Source organism: Coptis chinensis, chromosome 7, assembly GCF_015680905.1.
Source record: "Coptis chinensis isolate HL-2020 chromosome 7, ASM1568090v1, whole genome shotgun sequence".
Taxonomy (NCBI): domain Eukaryota; kingdom Viridiplantae; phylum Streptophyta; class Magnoliopsida; order Ranunculales; family Ranunculaceae; genus Coptis; species Coptis chinensis.
Window position 1 is genome coordinate 90,365,528 of NC_141462.1, and position 22,022 is coordinate 90,387,549.

General features: G+C 39.8%; 1 protein-coding gene and 1 pseudogene across 5 annotated transcripts; both read right to left on the minus strand.

The window, feature by feature from the left end:
- Positions 1 to 1,961: 1,961 nt before the first annotated feature.
- Positions 1,962 to 8,024, minus strand: LOC147489880 (uncharacterized). Of its 4 annotated transcripts, none has more exons than XM_086571865.1 (12): positions 7,842 to 8,024; positions 7,677 to 7,763; positions 7,518 to 7,568; positions 7,312 to 7,436; positions 6,586 to 6,710; positions 6,386 to 6,468; positions 4,954 to 5,037; positions 4,590 to 4,694; positions 3,870 to 4,052; positions 3,419 to 3,513; positions 3,237 to 3,334; positions 1,962 to 2,437 (listed from the first exon to the last, which is right to left on the minus strand). In XM_086571865.1, exons 1-12 carry the CDS (start codon positions 7,887 to 7,889, stop codon positions 2,340 to 2,342), a joined length of 1,182 nt encoding a protein of 393 aa, XP_086427991.1. In that variant the 5' UTR covers positions 7,890 to 8,024; the 3' UTR covers positions 1,962 to 2,339. The 4 variants fall into 4 exon arrangements, with proteins under 4 accessions (XP_086427991.1, XP_086427990.1, XP_086427993.1 ...); XM_086571864.1 differs by having other exon boundaries at positions 7,518 to 7,598; positions 7,842 to 8,019; XM_086571867.1 differs by having other exon boundaries at positions 7,518 to 7,598; positions 7,699 to 7,763; positions 7,842 to 7,927.
- Positions 8,025 to 10,102: 2,078 nt separating this feature from the next.
- On the minus strand, positions 10,103 to 21,065 carry LOC147489881 (uncharacterized; annotated as a pseudogene). Its single transcript, XR_015202871.1, has 9 exons — positions 20,905 to 21,065; positions 20,718 to 20,802; positions 19,420 to 19,558; positions 17,005 to 17,531; positions 16,058 to 16,735; positions 10,757 to 10,857; positions 10,585 to 10,674; positions 10,320 to 10,447; positions 10,103 to 10,172 (listed from the first exon to the last, which is right to left on the minus strand). The product of XR_015202871.1 is annotated as an uncharacterized LOC147489881 (transcript).
- Positions 21,066 to 22,022: the final 957 nt, after the last annotated feature.

Below are 22,022 nucleotides of genomic sequence, written 5' to 3' on the forward strand. Positions count from 1 at the left end.
ACTCTGAAGAAAAGAAGACCAACGGTAATTTTAAAAACTTTTGATTGCCTTATAAAACAAACCAAAGGGTGAAAGTGGCATTTTAAAAAAAATACGGATGCAACTTATTTTGTCTTTAAGAGTTATTAAAATTTAAAAACTGGGTTCGTAAACTATTTAAATGTGAAAATTGGTTTTGTGAGTAATTATAAAAAAAATACTGTCCTTTAGAATTGTTTTGAAACAAAATTGGCCTTGGGGCTAATTTCTTGCAGGTTAGAACTCGATTTGAAAATTGGGGACCTAAATTCATATTTTTACGTGAAAGTCAAAAAGTCTTTTCTTTCTGAGTTCGACTACTCTTTGTAATTTAATCCATCACTGTCTGGGAGTATATGATTGAGGTTGAGATACAACTCCGTACAAGTACACTGCCCCAGAATGCCGTATTGCCTCGTAAAAATGAGATAACGGGACCACGAAAAGCCACACACAAAATGCATCAAATCTCAACAACCACCGTGAATATTTGCTTACATGCAGTAGCCCTACCAGGGAGAAGTATGAAATATAATCCTTTGCTGCCCGCTCTTTGCTCCATCTTTTCATTGACAGCATCTTTGATCTCTCTCACTTGGTCCACCTAAATGCCCCAAATCATCCACCATTGACCATACTGATGTCCAACTGGTGAGTTCTTAAATTTCATTCCACGTTAGAACGCTTGAATGATGATGAAGGTAGACAGACAACCATTTTCAGGTTTCAGTTTCAATAGGAGTTTGGGACCATCTTCCCATAAATAGAAACTACAGGGTCATTCAATTTCTTATTTCTATCAGCTTTTATTGTTGTGAGATCACCAACTCGATTTGAAAGCAACAAGAAAATAAGAGGGCGTTTGGCAACATGTCTAAAACCCACTTTGTGGCTTTCTAGGAGGATAAAAGGCAAAAATTCTTTTGGTAATGTCCCAAAGTCAAGAAACCATAAAATTTAAAAGACAAAAATATAGCTTTTTGAGAAAATGTCAAGAAACCATAAAATTTAAAAGACAAAAATATAGCTTTTTGAGAAAATTAATAATTGTTTTCTATGTAGTCTTTCAGGCTTTTTCCTTTGGGCTTTGTGGTTTTTTTGTTGGGAAAATTGGGTCTACGCACAAGTGTTATTTTCTACCCGGGATCAACCAGCCGTTTAGTTTCGAACCCGAGACCAACACTGAAGCTAGCACCTAAACTACTGGCTATTCTCCACTGTACTCTTTTAGTTCATTTGTTACTTTGTTAGTAATTTTAGTTCAGTTTAAAAAATGCTAATTAAGAAGCATTTTGAAATTTTGTTTACACCAAACAAACTTTTAACTTCTTGGTTTTTCAATTTCATCTTTTTGGCTTTAGAAATTGTGTTTTTGACAAACGGGGTTTTTCAATTTCATCTTTTTGGCTTTAGAAATTGTGTTTTTGACAAACGTATTTATACTTTACATTAAGTGAAAAATCAAATAAAGACTTTTTAGCTTGGTAGCCTATGGTTTTTTATTAGTTGCCAAACACCCCTAAGTAATACCTGATCAAAATGCAGTTATAGCTAACATGCCGACCTTAAGATTAAAATACAGCTAGCTACCACACTTACAATTTACAACAGATTGGTGGTCCATCTCAGGCTTGAGTCCTACAATACCAAATCCAACCTCAGGACATCGCACAAACACGTACACGGTGGGTCTACTCAGCCACTCAGGTCACCTCAAGAACAACTGTTTAACACATGCAACTAAACCAGTAACGTGGGATTTCTGCTTGACTGCACTACAAGTTTCATGTTTGTTAATAATGCGCGTTAAATGTAAAAACTGATTGTCAACGAGTTATATACAGCTATTCAGTAAACTGTGAATGTCCACGACTCCATGAGCATTCGAAAAAATTGTAAAACATCTAGATTCAGATAAAAAAAAACTAAAAAAAAACTAAAAATCGTTCAACTTGTAGAATTTCCTATTAAAGTATTGAGTACGTTTTCAAGAGTTTCAAGAGGATAGAATTTGCTATTCATAAAGGGCTAGCTATGCAACTTGTAGCGCCCTTGCCCCCTGCAACTTGTGTATATCTTCCGATCTTCAATAAAATACATATTTGGTTAAAAGCAGAGAATAGAAAAAAAAAAAAAAAACAACTTTCTTTTAGTTCACAGCTGGATCCTGACTGCAACTGTAAACTGAAAAGGCAACAATTAGCTTCCACATCTTGTTTATACTCTAATAAAAAGACTTTTCAGGCTTCTAAGCCAATGACCTATCATAAGAATCATCCAACCAAGCCTTAGAAATCCTCCACCGCACCCATCCACTACCCTCAAGGACAGTACTTCATACGCAGTTTACCAAGGGTCTCCACAAACTCAACCGGAAGTGCATTACTGAGAAAGTTTTCCTCCCACATCCTATGAAGATCTGTTTGGAAGGGTGGGCCAGTAAGTCACATAAATCTCTAGTAAAATTTCCACATTCAACATGCAAGACCGTAACTGTGACAAACAGTAACCTAAAGAACAGTGTATAAGATCCTAGAGCACAAAATGTTGGGCTCGATTTCTTTAACAACATTCAATAGTTCACTTTCATTCATGTGTTCTGCAAACAATCATACTCAAGCTCCATTATTGCTTAAAGAAGAACAATAGCTCACAGTATCTGGACACCAAAACTCTTACTGTTGTTTCAGAAGGTTTCCTCAATTAATTATTGCTTGTTTATCTTGTTATGAATATTTATGAACTATTCTTTCTTAAAAGTAAATGACTGTGAACTGCTATATAAAAAACTATGTTTCTAAGTTCTAACTAAAGCTTAGGAAAGCAACAACCTTTGAGTATCATATTAACCATGTGAACAGAACTTATTTGTAAGACGTTATATATTATGACATGTTTCCTGACATCCTAACTATTCCGCTCCATAAGGGTATGTCCACTCTCAAATACCAATGCAGTGAGTTAGTGAGCAAAAGACTCGAGCAAGCTCCTTGTCTTTCCTTACAAACTACTCTCATCTGGGGGTACTTTCAAGTGATGCCCATTCACTCTGAAATTTGTTCCAACAGTGTCTCGACTCTTGACACAATGAAACAGTGTTCCTACTGGTCCAAACAACATTGTAGTAAGCAAACATGTGAATTTTATTGAAGACTTTAGAAGTGTCCAACTTTGATAACACGGTATATGCATCACTCAAAACATTCCTGCCTACATACCAGACTTGTTCGTAGCAGAGAGACACATGATGAGCAAGTCAAATCGTGGGAGCTTGGCTAAATTATCCAAGTATCTGACAGCTAGCTCAGTTTCTTCCCTATAGAAAGACCGTCAAACAAAGTCAAAAGTTTTGCTAACAATCCTGAACAGCAAAAGGGGAGCAAAAAAAATCAAAACTAACCTGAAAAAGGTAGCCATGCACTTGATAATGTCAATCAGCAATGCCGCAGACAAGGAATTTTTGAACAAGTGTGGCAAGGAAGGAGGAGATATAGCCTAACCAAGTAAAAAGTGAAAATTTGTTAAATTCTCGTTAGTTGAAACATCGTGTATTTACTCGTTAGTTGAAACATCATGTATTTCAAACCACAAACAGGTGCTCATACAGGTGCATCCAATCAATTTAAGATCTCTTGGATGGGTAACACGGTTTACGCCTAAAAATACTTAATCCAAAAGATTCTAACAATGCAAAATACCAAATAATAGTTCTACGCCAACTTTTTCCAAGTATTGCCAACTACTCGACATAATAAGGCTTGGCCAATCCAAGAACAAACAAAAACATTTCATGCTCAGAGACATATCCATCAATTACGTTGAAAAGCAAGATACAACAAGTACTGTGTAACCTTTAGCAAACGAGCTTGTAATGCAACATCACCAGAAACACCCCTCCAAGAAATCTCAAACTGATAAGCTGACTTTGGTGATGTGATGGACTTTCCGGCTTCAGCCATAGCTCGAGCCGCTGCACCTGAAGCCAGCTCTTGCACAGACATCTTAACTTCTTGCTTCTTCATACCATGAACATTCTGTGTACAATTCAACCATTAGTAATTGTAATAGTCATCTCTAAAGAATTGAGAACAGAAATTATTCAGTTCAAAAGTGGGAATTTTCTTTCTTTAATTGTTTTTCTTTCTTCATTTTTTTTTTCCCGAAACCAAATAAGACAAATCGGACAGGTACCCCAACACAAGTCCTAAATGCAAGGAGGTTGAAGTCATATAGGTTGACTAACACATGCATAATGCAAAACAAACAGGACATGTACAAACTACAATACTGCAATGTTGACATCTATGTGGAGCAGTATTGTGCATGGGCAGCACAAGACGAGTGATAGGAAACCTGGAGTTCACAATCACTGGTCCACTCGCAGACTGCTAGATCAGGAAATCGCATAAAGCAAAATAAATCAAATTGTCCAAAGACGGTTCACAGCGGAATGGAAGGGCATGATCACAGACTAGAAGACTTGGCCTTAAAAGACAGAAAGTATGTGGTTCAGAGCATGTTTATTATACATAAAGGCGTAAAGCATGAATAAAGAAAAGGCACAACAAGACCTTGGAAGCGTCTGCAATAGGTTTTAATGTTGCACCTTCCTGAGATCCATTTGAATCTTCTCTTAGGCTTCTGTTACCAGCATTTGCAGATCTACCGACCACTTCCTATACAATGACCAAACACTTGTTAGGAAGCTTATCACGTTTGTTCACCGGAAAGAAAACACCCAGTAGGTTAAACATTACTAATATGTGTAACAAGTTACACATATAATGAGATTTTCATTTCTATTGGTAAAGGGAAACTGAAGTACCTCAATGATTTCTATGAATATTAATTTCTGGTCTGGTGTACCAAGAGCCCAGATGGATATCATATTCTAAAAAATACAAGCAGTTATTAGGAAGGCCATGTTATTTATACCTTAATGCGATTTTCATTCCCAATGACCCTCTGCGCTCCTTGAGTGGAATTTTTCATTGTCTCCGACGCCTTCTTAAGAAGCTCCTGGAGAAGAAATCCCAAATATGGTGGTACAATCAACAATGTAATAGAGAACTGTGCAAACTGATATCAAGATCAAAGGCAATAACGCCTTTCTCATTAATATTGATAACTGAACTCGAATACACAAGTGAAGACTAAATTGTAAAAACAAGGTGATATTCTGGTATGCTAACCTCCCAATGTCTTATCAATATGCGCTTAAAACGCAACATGGACCAAAACTTTTAATTGAACAAAAAAACCAGTACAAGTTTTCAACTAAGTGGTTGAATCGAACTGACTGAAACACTAAGTTTTCCATTTGATGACTAAGGTGAGGTATAGAACAGAAACACTGTGAAAGCTTGTAAAACTGAGGGAGAAGAAGAGATAAGGGTATAGGATTATTGAATGAAGGGAGTGTGGTATGACTGGTATCTAGTCTAAGCTTTACACTGAACCGTTTGAGTTTTAACTGCAGGTGATCAGCTGCCCCCAGAGGCCCAGACATATGTTTACGCAATTTGGGGCGAGATGGAGTGGACTGATTACCAAATTGTCATGCTTCTTGCCATCTTTTTATCATGTCCATCAGGGTTACTTCTTACTATTTGAAAAGCTCAAGAGGTACTAGACATGATATATTCTATTATTTATTTTGGTAAGTGAATTGTTCAGAGAAAGTTTCAAGACTCAGCACCTACAGGCTGTACGGATAGGATTTTCTGACAAACAAAAGGATGCTGCAAGGATTTCAAGTAGGAATCCTCCAGCAGACTCCAAAAAAAAGGATCTGACCCCTCTACTCAATTGATTGAATCCTCAGAAGCATCTACAGTGGCAACTGACCTCCCAACTGCCCGCACCTGAACAGCCCAGCAAATAGCTAAACTTCTAAGTAGTCACACTTATACAGAGCATAGGAAGCAGCAAACTCTAAGCAATCTACTAAAAGCTCTCCTAGTCTTGATTCCTCTGACTGTGGCTATCCATCCCAAGCGCCAATCTATGCAATCTTTGATGCTTTTGAGGTAATTTCTACACAGATTCAAAAACTACTGGATCTTTGAATCTGTGTAGACACATTTTTTTTATTTTGATAACTTCTGTAAAGTAATCAGTACAGGTTGCTAGATGGGGTAATCGAATAGAAAAAAAGATACTTTTTTTTTATTGAATCAAAAAGGTTCCTTGGCCTTAACATCTCTCATATGAAGACGTTTGAATGGCGGTCTAAACTTCAAGCACATACATCAACTATGAGTGTTGTTTACATTTAAAGGTCACCCCCTACACTAACCATAGTGATAAACACGTTCGAAACATCCAAAGCAAAACTTAACAGCAAAATTTCTTGGGGATTCCTTACCTTGTCATACATCGCCTTTGCTTCCGCATGCTGCTTCTTAAGTTCTTGGTTCTGAGGCTCTAACCTCAGAGCAAACTCAGAATCTGTAGATAGTTGCATATATTATATGTATGAAAATAACCATTATAACTGGAAAAGTACTGGTAAGTTCTAATCTAATCAATTTTTTGTAAAACGACGTAATTAAGGACACCATATACCTTCAAGGGATGCTTTTAGCTTCCCAAGTTCTTTCCTAGCAGTGCATCGCGTCGTGAGTGCAGCTTTGGTGTAGCGGTCATCCAAATTTAAAGCCTCTGTACAATCATTTTCAGCCTCTTCGAATCTAACAAACAAGAAAGACAAAAGGTAAAAATAAAATAAAACACACATCCTATATGTCTCTTTGATTCAAGTATATAAATAGCTCACCTTTTAGAACTATATAACAAGTTCTTACTTCTTACCAGTCATGAAGAAACAGAAAACAAATATGTCCATGGAGACGAAAGATCTAAAGGGTCAAAATTTGGAAAGATAAAATTTATAGAAATTGTCTTAATAAAGCCTTGCTGGAAACTTCATTCGGTACAATACCTAATTCATGCTGCTTATATGGAGGATACACGTTCACAAATTCCAACAAGATACTGGAAATAACTTAGGATGGTTTTAGAGGGAAAAACAAAATTTATTAGTTTATAGAGCAATATGTTCTCTTCCATTTCTATTTGACAGTCGTTTAGCATGTTCAAATACTCAAACCGTCACAATAGTGATCTCTATATAGGGTAACAAAAATTGTTCACATCATTGGAAATAACTCAACAACATATATCCCTCCAAGCGAAACAACACCATATTGGAACTTTTAATATATTGATACAAATGGCAAACCAATAAGGCCAACTCAAAGAACACGTAATGCAGCTCACTAGTAAACTTACCTCTTGATTTTAAGGTACGCCATGGATCTATTTGCAAAAGCCACTGCTGTTGGTGATAAAGCAATGCTTCTTGAATAACAATCAATGGCTTCGTTATACTTTTTCTGCTTAAAACACTCATTTCCCTGTACACACGAAACAACATTACTAAATTCTACACTAACTAACTAAATTTTACGCAATGGGAAAGTGTACATGGTTCATACCAAATCTTTTTCCGTAGCATCAGTTGTAGAACTTTCTTGAGTTAACAAGTCCTGATAACTTCTTTGTAATGAGGATGTACCCTAATACATTTAGTTAAAAACATTTGTATATTAGGAAATGAACCTAAGGTATAATAAATATAGTAATTTAATATTTACCACGTGTTTATCTTGTTTTAACCTTTTGTCTTTTTCTTTGAGTGAAAGCTCCCAGTCTTGTAAATTATTTATAAGCCCTTGAAAATACTGAAAAAAAAGATAATTATAAAAACCCTAATAATATAACGGAAGTCATAATTTAGAAGAGAGAGAAGAATTAGTTACGAGATTAGGATCATCGCGATTGTGTTTGTTCCTAGCAGCAGCAGCCATAGTAGGCAGTCAGAGAACAGCTCGAATTTCAGTGCGCGCGCGAGATGGTTCTAGAATTTAGAGACATCTATGCTTTTTTTAATGTTAAAGTTTATTGAGAAAGTACTAAAGTACCCCCATTATGTTTCGCTCCTTGTCCTTTTTTACTTGGGGTACCGTCCAAATTCACCAATTTTCTACAATTTGCAGGGAAGCCTTCTGGGACCGTGGTACTCATTTGAGTTTAAAAAAATGGGGAATCTGAAATTTGGTCACTTCCTGGCGTCCCAAAGTAAGGATTTCGTCAGAGTGTATTCTAGTGAATGTGTTTGTTGAGTTGAACGAACACCGTTAGACATAGTGCTAATGGTACTCACTCCATAGTATGCCTTTAAAATGCCAGTGTTTAACGATGAGGACTAGCATTTAACAAATTTAAATACGCGGATTAGCACTTAGCATCCTGGTGCTCGCTAGCACGAGAAACATTTCAAAACCAGCAAGCTCAACTGTGGTTATTGAGTTGAATTTGATAGTGGTTACTTAGCTACTTAAATTGGAAGTGGTAATGATACAGTAGGCCGGTGGAAATACAAAGTTCAATTGAGGGGAGAGTTAAACAATAACAATGTCAATGCTACCTGCAAATTTGAAAACCAAAATGGCATTTAAATTATAACTAGTCATACATTATAAAATCTTTTGAGAGCATGTCTCTACAGTAAGCTCTACCAAAGGGAAGGTGTAACCCAAATGACCTGTGGCAACCTTTCATTTATGACGAAATTCCCAGGGTCTGAGAATTTAAATCCTGCAGAAAAGAAAGATGAGGGTTCTAAGCATTGGCTCTCTATATCGAAGATGTCACATATGTAATCAGAGCTAGTGTCTGTAAAGTAGATGCAATTTCTTTTCAGTCCGGGATAGTTAGACGCCAGGATAGACAATGAATTAAAAGGACCTACAAACAACGTTGCGCCGCCAATATTCTTCACCTCCACCCACTCCTTGCTATCTTGACACAACTTAAAAATCCTAAATCCCATAGGGTATTCAGAGTTCTTATATTTGAAAGGACGAAGTCTTGGAATGATAAACAAGAGTTCTCCAGATAATTCAACCAGACGGGCATACTCGGTGTAGAGTTGATGGACGAGTTCATTGCTGCAAATTGTTTAGTTCCTGGAGAAGGAGGGCCGACATCACAAACCACAACTCTAGAGGGACCATAGAATTGCCCTGCTACATAGAATTACCAATCGTGATACCTAATGTCTCTACATATAGTTATCATACTCCTGTTAGGTGTTTCCTTGTTATCTACTATTGTTGTCCAGTTATTGTCTCCTGGAGTGTAAAATGCGCACCAAGCCACTTAACAGAAGCACGACACAACGATCGCCTTCCATGCTAAACAGTGTCGGATGTGAAGACAACTCAGCTCTCAATTTCAGACTCCTAGTAACTTGCCTAGAAGGGATGAACATGTAGTCGTGGACAACACCACCCAGATACTCAAATAACTCAACGGCATATTCTGTATCAATTCTGGAGGGCTGGGTAGTCCACCATCCAGGATATTTCCGTAGCAGGTGGTAGAAAGATCTTTGCCTCTGTGAGTGGATTCAACAGAAACATGGATGGACTGTTTTTACCTATCATAATTAACCAGCCAATGTTCGACCCAATGCATTCATGAGTGTGTGGATTTGGTGTTTTAAGCCATATTCTTCTATTTAGGGAGGGACTGAAGAAACATGTACCTAAATTCTCGTCGTTGATCAGCAGCCAAAGGATTTGAGGAGGTAACTTCCTGGGGGGCTTAATTGCCACGAAAACTGACCGCCATAACTTGCAAACTACACCGAAACGAACGTAATCTGTAACATCGGTCATCAAACACAAAGCTATTAATTCTAACAGTTCCTTTGGAAGACTAGACCAGCAAGTATCCATCGTGAAGAAAACGACCAAGAATCCTCAGGATAAGAGGGTGAGCGTAAAAGGGTTTTGGTGGAGGAAGAATCAGATCTAATTTTCCAAAAATATTATGCCCTCGGTAACATATCTTGGACAAAATGAGGGATGGAATATTGGAATCTCATCGTTGGTGCTAGTGTGCTACAAACATATATGTGAACAATAAGTTTGATGTTTCAGTTAACATTTCAGTGTTTTAAAACCCAACATCTCCAGCAATTACTTGTAAGCTGGTTTCAACAGAAGAAAACAGCTTACAAAGTTCGTTCCCATGAGTAGTAAATTGGTCTTGCAAAAGCACAGTTCTCACGGGGAGGAGGATAACTGCAACACCATATAAATTCCATGTATAGGTAGCCTAAAATTCATACAAGATCTAAACATGCAAGGTGTACAAATTTTAGAAACAAAAATGGAGTCATAGAAAACTCTCAAGTTAGAACTTTGTAAGAAAAATGAAAAGTCTCTAACCTGCAGGGCTTGGAACAGAATATAGTTGGCAATCCTATGTCTTGAGGAAATGTAACCACTGTCCCAGTAGGACTCATGACCCACCGGATTGTATTTGGTGGAAGCGTCAAAGCATTTGCAGCTTTCTCCTGTGTGAAACAAAGTGACAATATCAGAAAACTCAATGGCCTGAACGTAATTCACCAAAGTGAAAAAAGTAAAAAGAAAAAAACCAAATAATATGCAAATTGGACAGTATTCATAATCAATAAAAAAAAATCAACACCTGTGCTATCTCATCCCGGCGTTTCTTCAATTTGTCTTCCCTCTTTTTCCTACTGGAATCTTGACTAAGAATTTTCCTGATTGCCTCGGCCTAGTTGTATGAAACCAATAGGCATGTTTTACATTTGAATATCCTAACCATCAAGGAAAAAAAAAGAAATGAAAAAGCAAACCTCAGAGTCCCGATTCTCCTTCTCCACTTGCATTCTACGTCTTTGAGCAGCTTCGGCTTTCTTTAGTTGCTGCTCCACTTCAGAGAGCTTCTCCTTTTGCTCTGCCACCATATAAGACCCAGAAAAATCAATGTAAGCCCAAAATAAAAAGGAAAATGCAAAACAAATATTATAAAATGAAAGGATAAACAAAATATGACAATGTTATAGAAGACTAGAGTATGAAGACCTTCAGCTGCCACGTATTGCTCCAGCTCAGCTGCTTCTAGAATCAGTTAGATATAACAAACTAACAGAATTAGTTATAAGAATTAGTTATAACTGTATTAGAGAACTCTCTGTATATAAAGAGGTGTAATCAGAGGTGTAATTACTCAGTGAAAAATAATGAAAAATTCTTCTGCCTCAGTCTTCATTTCTTCTTCTTCTTCATACTTTGTTCATGGTATCGGAGCCATTGAATCTAAGTTCTTCATCATGATCCACCATTAAAGAATCAATTCAGAGTTCTCAAATTCAATAGAATCATCAGGTTTTACTTCATTTCTTGATTTTACTTCATTTCTTAATGCTTCAATCCTTTTGATTCTTCAATCTTTGTTATAATGACATCAAATTCTGCTGTTACTGCTTCCGCAAGCACATCTGCATCATCTAATATGAATTCAATAAACATTAGTCATTTTGTTCCTATTAAACTCAACAAGGATAATTTTCTTCTATGGAAATCATTGTTTTTGCCGATTCTTAGAAGTAATAATCTTCTTGGCTATGTGGATGGTTCACTTGTATGTCCTCAAGAGGTTATTTGTGTTGATGGTACAACAACTGTTAATTCTCATTATCTTGATTGGGTAAAGCAAGATCAGACTCTTTTGATTTGGATTAATGCAACATTATCTGAAAGTGTGCTTCCATATGTTATTGGAATGACTACTTCACGAGAGTTATGGAATGTGTTGGAGCGAAGGTTTTCAGCAATTACTCAGTCACACCAGCATCAGTTGAAAAACAAACTCCAAGCTACCAAGAAAGGTAATGATTCGATGGGAGAGTTCTTACAAAAGATCAAAGAAACCTCAGATAGTCTAGCTGCTGCAGGGGTTATAATAAGTGATGCTGATTTAGTTTCTTATGTGTATAATGGATTACCATCTGAGTATGAAGCATTTTGCACAGCAGTGAGGGTTAGAAAGGAACAAGTGTTATTTGATGAATTGCACAATTTGTTGTTGAGTGAGGAGATTACTATAAGTGAAAGAACAAGAAATTTGGTTGCTTCTTCACCTCAAGCATTCAGTGTGAATAGATTTGCTCAGCAAGATATTTCTCAAAATGGTTATAAGAACAATGGATATCAAGGTAATGGCTATCAAGGTAATGGTTATCAGGGAACTGGATATCAGAATAGAGGAAGAGGTCGTTCAAGAGGTCGAGGAGGATACAATAATTATCAAGGAAGAGGATATCAGAACTCTCAGAATTCACAGAGTTATCAGAACTTTGGTTCAGCATCTTCTTCAAACTCTCCAGTCACACAAGGTGCAAAGTCTGGCATCATAGGAAGGGTTCAATGTCAAATATGTGGATAACCGGTCATCTTTGCTATAGATTGTTTCAATAGGATGAATCATGCCTATCAAGGAAGGCAACCACCATCCAAGCTTGGGCTATGGTCGCCCAAAGAGGATCTACTCCAACATGTGCCAATTTATCGATGAACAATGGGTTTACACGTCTGGGGGCAACAAATCACATGATGGCGATATTAATAACTTGGCATAACATTCACCTTACACCGAAGTGACAAAGTCTTAGTGGGTGATGGTCAAAGTCTTGACATCAACAACATTGGTAATTCCTATGCTCATACTTTAAATTCCTCCTTTCACTTGAAAAATATTCTTCCGTGCCTCAAATATCACAAAACTTGCTATCGTTCATAAATTCATCAAAGACAATAAGCTGTTCTATTACATTTCCTCCCACTTCATTCTTTGTGAAGGATATTTTTGGGAAAATTTGTTTTCCAAGGGAATCATGAGAATGGGTACCTCATGAAGTTCATGCATCATTCATCAAATCTAACTTCGCATAAGTCTGCTTTGCCTTTGTTGGAGTCAAGACCTTTGCTCAAACCTGGCATCATAGACTAGGGGCATCCAAATAATGTTTCCTTTTCCAAAATAATGACTACATATAGTTTATTGTTGTTGTTGGTAAAACTAATTGGTCTTAGCATGTAATCAAGGAAAGAATGTCGGACTTCCTTTTCAATCTTCTATTTCATGTACTACTTCAAAACCATTACAATTGATTCATAGTGATTTGTGGGGGCCATCCTCTATTCCTTCGATTTGAGGATTCTTATACTATGTCTCTTTTATTGATGATTGGTCAAAGTATACATGGATCTTTCCATTGTATAGAAAATCTGATTTTTTTTTCTCTATGTTTCAAGTGTTTAAAAATAGTGTTGAAAATCGGTTTGATACAAAAATAAAAAGTTTCGGATGTGATGAAGGTGGTGAGTTCAAGAGTAATGTAAACAATTTTTAACTACTCATGGAATTAATTTGCGGTATTCTTGCCCTCATAAAGAGCCTTCTTTGAGAGAAAACATAGACATATTACGGAAGTTGCGGAACTTTAATTGCTCAAAGCAATGTCTCTCCAAAATCTTGGGTTGATATTTTTCAAACTTCAGGTTTTCTTGATAAATAGAATGATCCCTCAAACCTTGTCGGGTTACACCCTTTGAGAAACTCACCAATAAAAGACCAGATTACTCATTCCTAAAAAATTTTGGGTCGCTTGTTACCCATGGCTTAAACCATATGTTTCTTCTAAACTCCAACCTAGAAGTATGAGAGTGTGTGTTCTTAGGTTCTGAGTTTAGACCACAAAGGTTCTGAGATGTTTAGACTCCAAAGCGAGGAAAAATATACATATCGGGCATGTTGTTTTGATGAAACAAATTTTCCTTTCAAAACATTATTACGGTTTCAATTCCATCAATTCCTTCAACAACAAAATCATCTATGATTGTTCCGACTTTTAATTTTCTTCATTCTACCAATTCTCAATCCAATACTCTTCCTATTTCTAATTCCACTCCTACCGATGTAATTCCCTCGCCAATACCATTTCTGTTTTTTTGTGAGGAAGACAATCCTTCTCGAGTGTCGAAAATAATCGTCTTCAAATCTCGGGAATCAATTCCTATCACTCAAACATCATATCCCAATAGTCAATTACAATCTTCTACTAATCCATTTGTCAAGCACTTTACTTAATCCCTCGGTTCATACAAGATCAAAGTCGGGAATCTCTAAACCAAAGAAAATCTTTAACTTGAATGTTACAAGGCATCCTTTACCATCCGCTTTCGGTTTCACATCTAGAAACTAAAGTACCGACTCCTACATGCTATACTCAAGTACATTAAACATCAGTGGAGACAAGCAATGCAAGTAGAGTACAATGCTCTCATTCGGACGGGGAACACGGTCGTTAGTTCCATCTGCTCCCCATCAACATCTTGTCGGAAATAAATGGGTATTGATTAAAAGAAAAGATTGATGGCTCGATTGATAAATACAAAGCAAGATTAGTGGCAAAGGGATTTGATCAAGAAGAAGGCGTGAACTTCAATCGGACTTTTAGTCCGATGTGCCAAAGTCTGAACCATTAGAATGATTTTATCATTAGCGGTTCAAAAGGATTGGCGGGTAAAACAACTAGATGTAACTAATGCTTTCTTGCATGGTACTTTCGAAAGAAGATGTGTATATGGTTGACCACCACGGCTTTATTGATCCTCTGAAACCTCATCATGTCATCGTAAACTACATAAGTCTCTATCTGGACTTAAACAATCTTGAGAAAATGGTATGAAGCTTTGATGAATGTTTTGGTTGATATAGGATTTACCTTATCTCAAGTCGATCCTTCTTTATGTATAAGATCCACGACTCGGGACATTACATTTGTTCTAGTATATGTTGATGACATCTCGGGTTCTGAGGGAGTTCTAAATCTTATTGTCAAGCTTTGATTGATCAGCTAAGCACAAAGTTCGTCATGAAGGATTTAGGTGACTTACATTTCTTCTTGGGATTGGAAGTAACAAGGGATAAGGATGGCATGTTCTTAACACAGACAAAGTATGTGTTGGATATTCTGAAGAAAACTAAGATGGATGGAGCAAAACCCTGTTCTACTCCTTGTTCTACTTCAACTAAGCTTGATAAAACCGGTGGAGAAGAACCGCATGATCCTATTGAATTTAGATCTCTAGTAGGCCCCTGCAATATGTTACTTGGACAAGACTAGACATCGGTTTTTGAGTTAATCGAGGTTTGTCAATTTATGCAATGTACAAGGAGTACTCATCTTCTTTGCAACCAAGAGGATACTTAGGTATCTAAAAGGTACTATCAATATGGTATCAAGTTCTGAAAGGAAATGCTCAAGTCGAAGCATTTTCGATCTTGGCCGAGCGGGGGATGTCCTTTTGATAGAAGGTCTACCAGCGGGTCTATGTGTTTTTATGGTTCAAATCCTATAATTTGGAGTTCTAAGAAGCAAACAACGGTTTGGGATCATCGTTGAAATTTGAATACGTGGCTCTTGCATACATTTTTGAGATTTATTGGTTGTGTATCTTTGCTAAAAGAACTGAAAGTTTTTCTGCAGGATTCACCTATTTTATGGTGTGATAATCGAGTGCTATTGCCCCGTCCATGAATCCGGTGTTTCATGCACGAACAAAACATATAGAGGTTGATTTTCATTATATTCGAGAACAAGTTACTAACAAAGTTCTTAGGTTACAATATGTGTGCACAAAAGACCAAGTTCTTTGATATTTTTACAAAAGGATTGTCCACAACTAGATATTCAATGTTACAACAAAGACTCGATGTTCGATTTGCGAAAAACCGACAGAAATCACTTAGGTTTGAGGGGTGTTTTTCCACTAGAGCATGAAGACCTTCGTTTTGCTATCAAGCTTTCTTGAATACTCATCAAAGCTTGAGGGGGTGTATAGAAGACTAGAGTATGAAGACCTTCACCGCCACGATCGTATTGTTCCTCATTTCGCCTACTTCTAGAATCAGTTAGATATAACAAACTAACGTAATTAGTTATAAGAATTAGTTATAAGCGTATTAGAGAACTCTCGTATATAAAGAGGTGTAATCGGAGGTGTAATTACTCGATTGAAAATAATGAAAAATTCTTCGCCTCGATCTTCATTTCTTCTTCTTCTCATACTTTGTTCAAATGTGTGCTCACTTCTAGATGGTCTTTGGGGGTAGCCCATCCGGGAACTCAATTAGACTGCTACCCGGATCCAGTCATGGTGTGTCTCTACCCACTGCTGATAGCCCTCTTTTCGTGTTGTAAGTGGGCTTCCTTTTACCTTCCACCAATGAGTCAAGAGATTCCTTCTTTTGCTTCTTTCTCTGGATTTCGGACTCGACATGAACCCAGCTCTTCCTCACCAACATAATCTGTATCTTCAATTAGCTTATCTGATCTTGATTTCCTTTTACCATCTCTCCCTGAGCGTGATGAATTATATCCCACGTCTTCATCATAGACCCCATCCACCAACCTACTCTTCGAAACACTAGAAATCTTACGCTTTCTCTTGCTATCATCTTCATCCTCAACAGCATGATCTGCTGAGAACTTCGGCGTTTTGAATTTTTCAAGGTAACAGATCTCTGCATCTTCCTCACCATCACCAATCCCACCATCTAGGACACAGGGCTTGGGGACTCGCTTGCTCTTTCTAACCGGCTCAATTTTGTCTATTTGCTTCCCAGAGACACTTTCTTCAGGCATCTTGGCGCTTGCAGTATCATCCTTCTTTCCAAGACCATAACCACATCTGGAGAAATCTTTCCATGGGACTCCCTGCAGCCCACCCTTCTTACCTGGAGGAGATTGATCATCATCAGAATTGTCCTGCAGCACAAAAAATTCAGCACAATGGTTTAACATAATCTCAGCACTTATTTCAATCCTACCTATCATTTTTCGTCTTCTATCAATTATACACTAGCCTCAAATTATTAAATAGGAAAGGAATTCTGCATAAGCTACCATGCTATAAAGTCAACTTAAGATGATTTAACGTCCCATAAACTTGCATAAAACACATTTGAAAACGATAATCGTATGACACCATTTCAAACCTGTACTCTCATAAGCTTGCAAAAAGAATGATGAACTACCTGGAGAATCAGTTTTGGCCTTGGCCGAGAGATGTCAGATAGGCGTGAAGACTTCATGGATGAATCGCCAACATCTGAAGAGGGCTTAGGATGTATTGTTCGAGTTACACCCCCTACTTTGAGCTTGACTTTCCTAAGCTTGTTTTCATTTCCCGAACCATCAGTAACTAAAGCTGAGTGCCCAGAGTTCTGACTTGATTGGAGATTGCTTTTGCTAACCTTGCTTGTGCTTTTCCAATTAGCAGGGGCAAGAGCTCCTTCACTGCTCCTTGTGAAATTTGACCCACCACGTCCGTGCTCATTAATGCCTCTAGAATTACCATTATGAGATCCATCAAATCCTCCAACTCTACCATCATCTTTCCGAGACTTCCTGCGGAAACTTTCGCCTTCAACATCATTTAGATTATATTCTTTCCTCCGGGAACTCTTTCCATAACCGTTGTTCTCATCACTGGAAACCTTAGAAACCTTTTCCGACGCAGGTGTTGATGAAGGAGGTGAAATATCAGGCCGTCTATAAGTGCCTGTTATAGGGGAGTGATATCCTCATAAAGTTATCAGGCACGCGTGGAGCATAAGCGAACTCAGGACATCGACCTCCAAGACCGACCTGTGAGCAGCTCCCTTGTGAACACACATAATGCGCAAACATAAAAGCGAACTCGGGATATCGACCTCTAAGACCGACTGTGGCGGCTCCTTTCGGTGGTAGGTGGTACGAACAAAGATGTCACCGATTTAACGCATGGCGAGACGAGAGCATACCGGATAGGATCACCACCGGGGGTAATCATTACCAAAATCTTACTTGTACTTCCCACCACCGGAAAATAAGGCGACGCGCGCCAACTCCCAATCAGCACATGACTAATAATATAACCATCCCAACACTCATTCACGATCTCCACCTTACACGTGTGCAAGAGACACACGTGTCCCCCGGATTGACATTTCCTTAAGCCTATAAATACCACCTATTTGAACTACGTCGGACCTGATTCTCTCTCCCCCAAAAAGAGAAAAACCAAAAGAGGATACGTAGGCAACTCGCTCACAAGCGAACTCGGTCCCTCCAGAGAATCTCACCCCTCTTCCCTCTTTCTCCGCGAACCTCAAGGAAAACCAAAACACCCCTTTACATTGGCGCCGTCTGTGGTTTCGATTACTTTAGAAATCACATTACCCTAACTCAAAATTTTGCAATTCTCAAGCCCACGAAGCATGGTCAGCCTCGAAGCTCAAGTTCAAAACCTTGCCGAACAACTGGGTGTAACAAACGAAAGCATTTCCTTGCTCAGGCAAGAAAATGCTACTTTACGGGCCCAAGTCGACGCTTATCAATAGCAACCAGTCGGTAATGTTGCTGAAAACGGCATCAACGAAGTTAATCAGCAGATTAACGAATTGTCACATAGGATAGGCCAAAGTGCAGTCAGAAAAGACGCAACCCAAATTGTTCAAAAATGCTCAAGACATATCTCGCGTCCCCGTTCTGTGCTGACGTTCTCAGTAAATCCTCTCCTCAAAATTTTATCCAGCCACGTTTCCCCATGTATGATGGCAGCACCTGTCCCGGTTAACATGTGGCTCGATACATTCAAAGTTTGGCCCTCTACGGTTCTTCCGAAAGTATGATCATCTTCACATCAATTATTTCGGCCCGTCTCGAGGATGGCGACTTGATTGGTTCTTTCTCTCGAACCCGATTCTATTAAAACTTTTGAGCGACTTCATCGACACGTTTGCTAGCCAATACGCGTGCATAATGGGGGCGTAAGAAGGCAGATCTTGATTTGCTGTTCCAGTTATCATTCAGAGAAGACGAGACCATTCGCCAATTCTTAGGGCGGTTCAAGGCTGAATTGTTGTGTATGGAAAGTGGACTGAAAGAGTCTTTTTCCACACTGGCATTTTCTAACGCCTGTCGAGTGCGTAATACCGACCTCTCCAGATCGCTCATGAAAGAACACCCAGAAACGTTATCCGAACTGTACGCACGAGTTGACAAGTATATCAAGTTGCAAGAAAGTTTGCAATCTAGTGGTTTAGCCGAGAACCAGGAGGTAGCAGCGATCTCTGATCATACCCCGCGTGCCAAGAAGCGATCCAGGTCGCTGGCACCAAAGGTAGGAACCCGGCGGGGGATAACGGCGAGAGAATTGATGATGTCGACGACACTCTCCTAGTTACATTCTAGACAAGATCCGACGAGCCTCGTACTTCCACCCAGAGGTGAAGCAGCCAGTAGATCGACCTGATAAGCCATATTGCACCTTCCACAAAGCCAAATGTCATGAAACCAATGCGTGCTGGGGGCTTAAGCACTATCTTCAAGACCTTGTCGAAGCTGGTCATATTAAACAGTACACCGACATTTCTAACGGTGATTTGCGTCATAAGCTCATGGCTCGCCGAGTGCACAGCCGATCTCCACCTCGCCGAAAATGCAGTCGATCTCCACCTCGCCGTCACCACCAAGACTTTCAAGGTCGGCCTCACAATAGAGGACATCCCCAAGATCGTTCTCGTCACGAGTGAAGACAACACTCCTCTGATCGTGACAATGCCCGAACAATTCACATGATTACTTTCCCTGATGATTCAATTACTTCATCCAGAGAGAAAAGACGTCGTATTGGCGCTCTTCAAGAAGTATATCACTTTACTTCCCAAGCAGCACATGCTCCGCGTTGCTCAGGTTGCCATTTAGGAGATATCATTTTCATAGAGGCCGACCTCAACAAGGTCTGCTTTCCTCACAATGATGCACTAGTCGTCCACGTCAAGATCAGCGACTGGATAGTAAAGCGCATCTTGGTCAACCCGGGGAGTTCTTGTGATGTTTTATTTTACCACACTCTCCAAGAAATGAGGTTACCCAAGTCAGTTCTGATAGACCCGATTGCCCCCCTTTATGGGTTTAATGGTTCCAGGGCCGACCCTGTCGGTGATATCATCCTTCCAGTATCAGTGGGATCTAAAGAGGACAAAGTCAGCTGCAATACGCGATTCAGCGTCCTGGACATCCCGTCGTCCTATAATGCCATCTTAGGACAATGATGGATCCACCAAATGCAAGCTGTACCTTCGACGTTGCATCAAGTTCTCCGTTTCGGGCCCTGAAGGATGATGGGCCGAGAAGCAATCAACTGGAAGCATACCATTGTAACAAAATCTTGTCGTTAGGAAAGACCGACAAAGATTACACCACTCCACACAAGTAGCGAACCCATCGGGTTATACCATGGCCAAAGACACTGGTTGCGGAGGTCGAGCCAACGATCAGCAAAGACGGGGGGCTCTAGTAAGAAGAGAAGGAAGTCGCCCACTTACAGGAAGCCAATCCGGCCGTTGCGGCTCCATCGAAGCGGATTCCCAAAGTCGCCTCGGTTGGTGTTAATACCGCTGATCCACGCCCCCGGAAGACCCTCTACTATTGTTATCTCACCACCCAAGCATCCCAATGGATTCCACGACCATATGTCGCGACAACAAGTCTCCATGCCGCCGATCGCCTCTCCCCTCCGCCCCGTCCTCGTCAACACACGGATACCGATTCGGTTGGGCGAATCGATGTACTTTCCTCAAGTCATTTGCGGTGCGTTCGCGAAGAAGCATCGCCACCCAGGCCAGCACCTCCACAGGTCGACAGAGAGCGGGTGAACTTAGGAACTGATAATGACCCCAAGTTTGTATATGTAGGGGCTAACCTTGACCCAACACTCAAGGCCCAGCTTGTATTCGTCCTCACAAGAGTGCCCCAAAATAGAATGGGGTACCAGATCACTCACAGTGCTGACACATACAAATAAAAAGACGAATTGCCCAGGTTACCTCAGGAAACTAGCTCTATTATATCACAGCTTATAAGGTGACAGGATTACATAACAAACTTACAACTCGCCATCTCTGGGCTCAACAATTAGTTCTCCAGGCATGAGCGATTCATCAATCTCAGCATCCCTCCCAGTCACCATAACAGATACTCCATCCAAGTCTAAACTCATCAAAGACATCGACGCAAAGAAGATCGGTTGGTGTAGCGCAATCTCCGGCATGACCTCTGAAGCAGCAAGAGCGCCACTAATTACTCCCGGCACCTGTTCTACCCCGATGTGAGATGTATAGCGTGCATGATCTGTCTTCAAAGCGTTGTAGTCCACCTCCAGTTCAACAAAGTCTGCATCCGAGCGTCATAGGCTTTGGTAGGCCCCCGAGCAACCTTCTTGCGGTGTAAGGCATACTGCGTTGACCTACCAATTTCCGCGGTCACGCCAAGGCGTTCTCTTTGACTCCCAGTAGTTTCGCCTCGGATATTCTGCGCCCCGGTGTCTTTCAAAGATCTTGGCGGACTTCGGTGCTTGATGAGCTTTCTTCATATCTTCAAGTTCCTCGCGTTCCATCTTCGAGGCCTCCTGGACATTTTTCAGCTCATCAGACAGCTTCACCACCGCTTCTCTATCTGCCTCCGCGAACTGGGCAATCTCCTTCAATTTCTGAAACCCACTTACTAGTTGTAAAAACACACGCATGATTAATAGCCACAAAATAACAGCGTGTATACGTAAACAGTTACATCAAACGCAGATAGACACGCGTACCAAACATTGCGCAATTTCCATTCGTCTCAAGTTATCAGCCAGCCCTTTCTCATCCAGCTCCTTGCGGTTGCCATCCAGAGCTATCTGTTCTAACAGGTAACCCGATATCTTACTCGATCTGAAGCTACAATCACTTCGCTTCACAGTTAGTTGCGCCCCATGCTCGTCCAGAAAAACAAAATGTCCCTCTAGCTCATCAGCAACCACAACAGCCTTTCCACTCGCCTTATGCGGAGCTTTCGCTTTCGCCACCGGACTGGGTTCACACCCCCGTCGAGGCGCACTAGACCCCGCCCCAAAAGTGGCCAAGTCCATGACTGCTTTCAGTCGCTCCACTCCGGGCGAAACAATAACCTGGCCGGGCCACCATCGAACCGCCCGGTCTTTTGGAGCTTTCCCCAAGAGCGTGCCACG